The sequence below is a fragment of the Octopus bimaculoides genome, chromosome 3, assembly GCF_001194135.2.
Source record: "Octopus bimaculoides isolate UCB-OBI-ISO-001 chromosome 3, ASM119413v2, whole genome shotgun sequence".
Lineage (NCBI taxonomy): Eukaryota > Metazoa > Mollusca > Cephalopoda > Octopoda > Octopodidae > Octopus > Octopus bimaculoides.
In genome coordinates, this window is record NC_068983.1 from 4,998,488 (window position 1) to 5,005,790 (window position 7,303).

Genomic DNA, 7,303 nt, shown 5'->3' on the forward strand with positions numbered 1-7,303 from the left:
TCATCATCATCATCATCATCGTTTAACGTCCGCTTTCCATGCTAGCATGGGTTGGACGATTTGACTGAGGACTGGTGAAACCGGATGGCAACACCAGGCTCCAGTCTGATTATATATATATATATAGGTGGCAAGCTGTCAGAATCATTAGCATGCTGGTGGAAATGTTTAGCAGTATTTCATCTGCAGCTACATTCTGAGTTCAAATTCCTCTGAGGTCAACTTTGCCTTTCATTCTTTTGGGGGTCAATAAATTAAGTACCGGTGAAACACTGGGGTTGATGCCAGTTCTGCGTGATTGCCCCTCATGCTGGTGGTACATAAAAAGCACTCACTACACTCTTGGAGTGGTTGGTGTTAGAAACCTTGCCAGATCAGATTGGAGCCTGGTGCAGCCTCCTGGCTTGACAGTACTCAGTCAAACCATCCAACCCATGCCAGCATGAAAAGCGGACGTTAAACGATGATGATGATGATATATACATACTTACACACACACACATATATATATGTAAAATGATTGAATGTAAAATATTTTGACAATTTCATCAAAACATTAGTTTCAAATTTTAGCACATGGGCAGCAAATTTGGAGGAAGGGGTAAGTCGATTACATTGACCTCCAGTTCTGAACTGGTACTTATTTTATCGACCCGGAAGGATGAAAGGCAAAGTCGACCTTGGTGGAATTTGAAATCAGAACTCCGGACGTAAAGGAGGTAGGACATGGAACAATATCAAGTTGCCAGAAGGGAATTTAGATTCTTTTATCTTTTACTTGTTTCAGTCTTTAGACTGTGACCATGCTGGAGCACCACCTTAGACCAAATCAACCCCTGTACTTTTTAAAAATCCTGGTACTTATTCTAATAGTCTCTTTTTGCTGAACCACTAAGTTACAGGGGATGTAAACACACCAACACCAGTTGTCAAGCAGTTTTGGAGGTACAAACACTGGCACGAAGACACATACACACTCACTCGTATATACGACATGCTTCTTTCAGTTTCCTTCTCTGAAATTCACTCACGAGGTTTGGTCAGCCCAAGGCTATTGTTGAAGTTGCTTGCCCAAGATTCCACGAACTTCTATATTCGGCACCCTCAATCCAACCCACTCACCCAGTCCATGCCCTGACACATCTTTGCCTTCATCTTTTTACTGCTTTCCTCATCTCACCACACCTGAAGTAAGAAACTCTGTTTGCTGCACCATGTCATGTTTCCCTGGTTTTGTCGGTTTCAAATGGTCATCCATGCTTCTGTAACTTAGCTTTCACTAAGGTAGCGGTGTCGGCTCCACACAAACCCATTCTACTTCTGGGAAGATGTGATCCATATTAGCTTGGCCTTTATCCTTTGATCTGCCCAGTATTAGAGGCTTTCTCTGTTGACATAATTCTCTGGATCATTGAGGCACATCACAAGAAGGATGGCACCTTGTGGTGGAAATCCACACTCTGCCAGACCACAATTGATCGTCTGACCAACACACATCCACATATTACACAAGCTTCCTCCCACTACTTCAAGTCAGTGTTCCATGATAACTATCCTTGGCAGTACGTGTACTTCATCCTTGTCTCATCAGAAACAAATGGCTGAAAGAATACTCTCAGTTACGTCCCTTGACACATAAAGGTCTCACAGCTCTCAAATCCTCTGAGTGGTTCACGCATAAATGCACCCCAGCTCCCTAATAACCACGGAGAAAATCGTCCATTCCTATACACTGGATATAAGTCTGAGTAAACAGGGGAGATAACTAGAAGATATCCTTGAGAGAAATGTGTAACTGATGAATAGTGGGGTTGCAGTGTTATGCATCCATATATAACCAGATAAATGCTGTTGAGACATTCAGTATGAGATTAATCATCATCATCATCATAGCCATCACCATTTAAAGTCCATGTTCCATGCTGACAGGGATTGGTTAATTTGATAGTATCTGATGACTCCAGGGACTAGATTGTTCTGTATTTTTTGGAGATGAGGAATTCTGCACATCATTTACATTGGACGGATGTGTCATCTTGTTTGTTGTTAACACAACGTTTTGGCTGATATACCCTCCAACCTTCATCACGTGTCCTGGTGACCAGGAGACCTAGTGCAGATATGAATACCATATGGGAACCGGTATTAAGGAAGGATATAAAGATATTAGGTTTATAAGCCCTAAAATTCACTCTATAATTGTCCCCGGGCATATAGCATAATGATTCCGAGTTCAATTCCAGGCAGTACCTTGAATAAATAATGATAATAATAATAACATCAGCAATAATACCTTAGGAATGAGAATTGGATATAAGTCTGAGTAAACAGGGGAGATAACTAGGGTTGGGTTCAAAATTCCACCAGGACACCTGATGAGGGCTGGAGAGTAAATCAGCCAAAACGCTGTGGTAACAACAAACAAGACGAGGACACATATCTGTCCAATATAAATAATGTGGCAGGGTTTCTATAACGCCAGCCACTCTACAGAGTGCCTCCAGCATTAATGAATTCGCCATTTACGAAGATTCTACATGGTCACTTGACTTTCTAGAAATAGTAAACTCCCATTGTATACAATGTTTACTTGGTGCCACGTTTCAGGTAATCCTTGCCTGGGATTGATCTCAGAACCCCTAGGTGACTGCAATGCCTTTATGTATGATAGATGTGTGTATGTGGGTGTGTGTATGTGTATATGCGAATGTAGGCAAACGGATATGAAAGTTAACAGATAGACATACAGACGGATAGGTACGTAGGTAATAGGAATAGACTAGCACACATACAACAAGGAAGAATGAAACACACGACCACACACACACACACACTTCACTTCACACAAGGACACATATGGAGACACACATCCACACATACAGATACAGTCGCAAAAAAACCATACACAGACACAGACACACTCAGATATGCATGCACAAGGAGACAGGTACACACACACACACACATGCAAACAAACACATACACACGTAAAAACACACAAACACATGAGTATGCAAAATACATACATACAAACGTACACACATACATACATATATACATACGCGCACACGCACGCACACATACGTGCATACACGTCTATGCACACACACACACACACACTGATCCACACACACACACACTGATCCACACACATGCGCACAAACAAAAAGAATGCAGCTTGAATGACGGACAGAGTTAACAACTATTGAAAAGGTTGCAAGATGCAACGAAAGTTCTAGAAAAATACATAAGTAAATGAATGGAAATTTTACCGGTGTGTGTGTTAAATTATAAGGCACTAAAAGAAAATGACCCCCCCCCAACACCACAGAATATCAAGGGAAATAATTGTTATAAGTTAGTAGAAGTTGTTTCCCCTCGATCGATAAACTTGCATTGTTGCCAGGTAAGCTGGAATGGTGCTTTAATTATCCTCTAAACCTGGTTCCCAACCTGTGGTTCGCAAAGGTAGTACTAGGGGTCCGTAGGAAAACTCATTTGAATAAAAGAGGTCCTTGGTAGTGAAAAGGGTGGGAACCACCACTCGAAATAATTGATTTCTACCGTTATAGGGATACTGGAAATCTTTGAGGTCCACTTCACCAATGCCATTTTAAACCCAAATTAAACAATGCAAATAATGTGATGGTAGTAATTCCTCACATCATTCACCTCACTCGTCCATATCTGTGCGGTCAGTCATTACTCTTGCATATAGTAATGACTGACCATCCAATTACTCTCTCGGCTCATCTGTTCTGTTTATTTCATCAAGTTAACGTCACATGTCCAATGGATCATACCAGCAGTGCTGGATTAGCCATTTAGCAAAATAAGCAGGTGCTTCGGGCATTCAGGGAAGAAATGGTAAATGGTTTACAGCATGAAATAAAATCACTTTAAACTTGCTAAAGTAATGTTTTCCAAGTGTTCTTGGTGTCGTAGTAAGGATCTGATCAAAGCCTTTGCAGTTGAGAAAAGTAGGAGAAATCTTTTCAAATATAAATAAAGTGAAAGAACATTAATCTGTCGACTATCATGGGTGTTATGTTCCAACCCCTCCCCCCGCGATAGGTGAAAGTCCGCAAAGTAGAAACAGAACAAATTATTTTTATAATTTGTATATATTTGGTGGCACGTAAAAAGCACCAAAGTCAGGTCTGCCTGACTGGCTCCCATGCTAGTGGCATGTAAAAAGTACCAACTGAATGTGGCTGATGCCAGTACCTCCAGACTGGCTCCTGTGCTGGTGGCACGTAAAACGCACCATCCGAACGTGGTTGACACCAGGTTCGCCTGACTGGCTCCCGTGCTGGTGGCACATAAAAAGCACCAACTGAACATGGCAGATGCCAGTACCCCCTGACTGGCTCTTGTGCTGGTGGCATGTAAGAAGCACCATCCAAACTTGGCTGATGCCAGTACCCATTGATGGCCCCCATGCTGGTGGCATGTAAAAAGCACCATCTGAACGTGATCTATGCCAGATCTGCCAGACTGGCTCCTGTGCCAGTGGCACGTAAAAAGCACCCACTATACTCTCGGAGTGGTTGGCATTAGGAAGGGCATCCAGCTGTAGAAACATTGCCAGATCAGATTGGAGCCTGGTACAACCACTGGCTCTCCAGACCTTAGTCAAACCATCCAACCCATGCCAGCATGGAAAACAGACGTGAAACGATGATGATGATGATGATTATTTTATTAGAAATGCAAAAAAACACCATGGAGGAATCAACATAAGCTTAAATAATAAACCGTGATAGATGAACTGCGATATGGCAATAGATTACTGCGCACAAAAATAAACTTTATTTTCCATTTTACCGTTAGTTTTGTTCCATTTTGAAAAACAGAGATTTATTTCATGCTTAATTATTGTTTATATCTTGAACTACACCCATATGAGAGTACCAGAATCTTTCAAGTGCTTTGGGCTTCTATGGTTCTTAAACCAGTCCTGGATTATGCACAATTCCTTTCTCTTCAGTAACCCCTTCTACTCTTTCCGTTTTTATTGTCTGTGTTTCACAACCTAGCAGTACCCCACCACACGCACACACATACACACACACACACACACACACATAGACTTTCTAGTTTATACAGTCTCTGTATTTGGTTTTATGATTAAAATTTTCTCTGTTTGTGTATCATTTTAGCCCTGAAACAGATGAAATCAAAAGAACCATCTGACCCAAAGCAAACCACTGACGCTAATGTGAGTGATCTCATAGGTCTCTCTTTTTCTATAAAGAATATTTTGTTTTTCTGGAAAGCTTGAAGATGAAAAGTATCAGTTTTTTTTTACAATCATAGAAGCACTGATGTGTTTAACCCTGTTGTTACCATAATTCTGTTGAAATCCATTACCTTTGTTTCCCTTAATTAAGTAAAATATATTTTGTCATTATTAAGCTGGTGTAAGGTGGTGATCTGGCAGAATCGTTAGCATACTGGACAAAGTGCTTAGCACTATTTCGCCTGTCATTACATTCTGAGTTCAAATTCCACCGAGGTCAACTTTGCCTTTCATCCATTCGGGGTCAATGAAATAAGTACCAGTGAAACATTAGGGGGTGGGGGGTGTCGATGTAATCGATTTGTCCCTTCCCCCAAAATTTCAGGCCTTGTGCCTAAAGCAGAAAGGATTATTAAGCTGGTGTTTGGAAGGTTTTAATTTAGATCACTTTAACCCTTTTGTTACCATATTTCTGTTGAAATACATTACTTTTGCTTAAATCAATTTTGAAAGTAATGACAAGGAATTTAGAAGAATATCTTTGTCATTATTTAACTGGTGTTTGGAACATAAATGAACCTGAAATTTTGATGGAAGATTCCAATTTAGATCCTTTAAAACAGGAAGTTTGTGTCAAAGGATCAAAGGATAGTTTCAAGGGGATTGCAATCCAAAGAGTTAAAGGAAAGAATTGGAAAATTTTGTCTGCCATCATCATCATCTTCTTCATCATCATGTAACTTCCATTTTCCATGCTGGCATGGGTTGGATGGTTTGACTGAGGTCTGGAGAGCCAGCGGCTGCACCAGGCTCCAATCTGATCTGGCAAAGTTTTTACAGTTGGATGCCCTTCCTAACACCAGCCACTCCAAGAGTGTAGTGGGTGCTTTTTACGTGCCACCAGCACAGGAGCCAGTCAGTGGGTACTGGCAACGATCACATTTGGATTTTGCTTTTTATGTATAGAATGAGTTTCTACTCATTTACTGTCTAATAAATCCACACAGAGGACAATTAATCAGCTTGGGATTATAGTAGAAAACAATTGCTTAAGGTGCCACGGTGGGATTGAAACCACATGGTTGCAATGTGAACTTCTTAAATCACACAGCCACACCTTGTATACTTTACTATTATTAGAATTACAAAACCTCATCTTTAACCCTTTCATTACCAACCTGGCTGAAACCAGCTCTGGCATTGTAATACAAATGTCTTGTTTTCATAAGTTCTGAATTAAAATCTTCCACCAAGCCTTAGTCACAATTTATGTTCCTAACACCAGCTGAATGATAACTAAGTTATTTTACTAAATTCTTTGTTATATTTAAAGTAATTGAGAGAAACAAAGAGCATCTCAACAGAATTATGGTAACAAAAGGGTTAAAATATATAATAGAGAAACAATTCTTAACCCTTTTATACCAATCCAGCCGAAACTGCTTCTGGCTCTGAGTATAAATGTCTTGTTTCCATGAATTTTGAATTAAAATCTCCCATGAAACCTTAGTCACAATTTATGTTCCTAGCACAAGCTTAATGATAACTAAGTTATTATCCTAAATTCTTTGTTATATTTAAAATTAATTGAAAGAAACACAGAACATCTCAAAAGAAATACAATAACGAAAGGGTTAAAGTGCCATACAGTGGGATTGACACCACATGGTTGCAACATGAACTCCTTAAATCATACAACCATGCCTTGGATAAGTCTACTATCATTAAAATTACAAAACCTCATCTTTAAATACTTGAGATTTATTGAAATGTTTGTTGATTTCTATATTGATTAAGTGCCCAGTTGACTCCATATATTTCCATTTTGTATTTCTGTCTCTTCACTATATTGTACACAGTCTGTATGTTTGTATATGTGTTATTTAGCCAGCCACCAGCTGGTCTTAATTCCATGGTATGACTATTAAGCACAATTTCCCAGCCACAGAAAACACATATTTATATTTTCCAGTTTTAGTATTGCAACAGACAAACTAAAAAAATGACAGCTGTTTCAGCTGATGTGTGTGTGTGTGTGTGTGTGTGTGTGTGTGTGTGTTG

General features: G+C 39.8%; 1 protein-coding gene across 1 annotated transcript in view; it reads left to right on the forward strand.

The window, feature by feature from the left end:
• LOC106879775 (centrosomal protein of 72 kDa) overlaps positions 1-7,303 on the forward strand; it is a 50,016-nt gene that overhangs the window by 15,335 nt on the left and 27,378 nt on the right. The window contains exon 7 of the mRNA XM_014929477.2: positions 5,163-5,221. Coding sequence (XP_014784963.1) covers positions 5,163-5,221 — 59 coding nt within the window. The remainder of the gene's footprint in view (positions 1-5,162; positions 5,222-7,303) is intronic.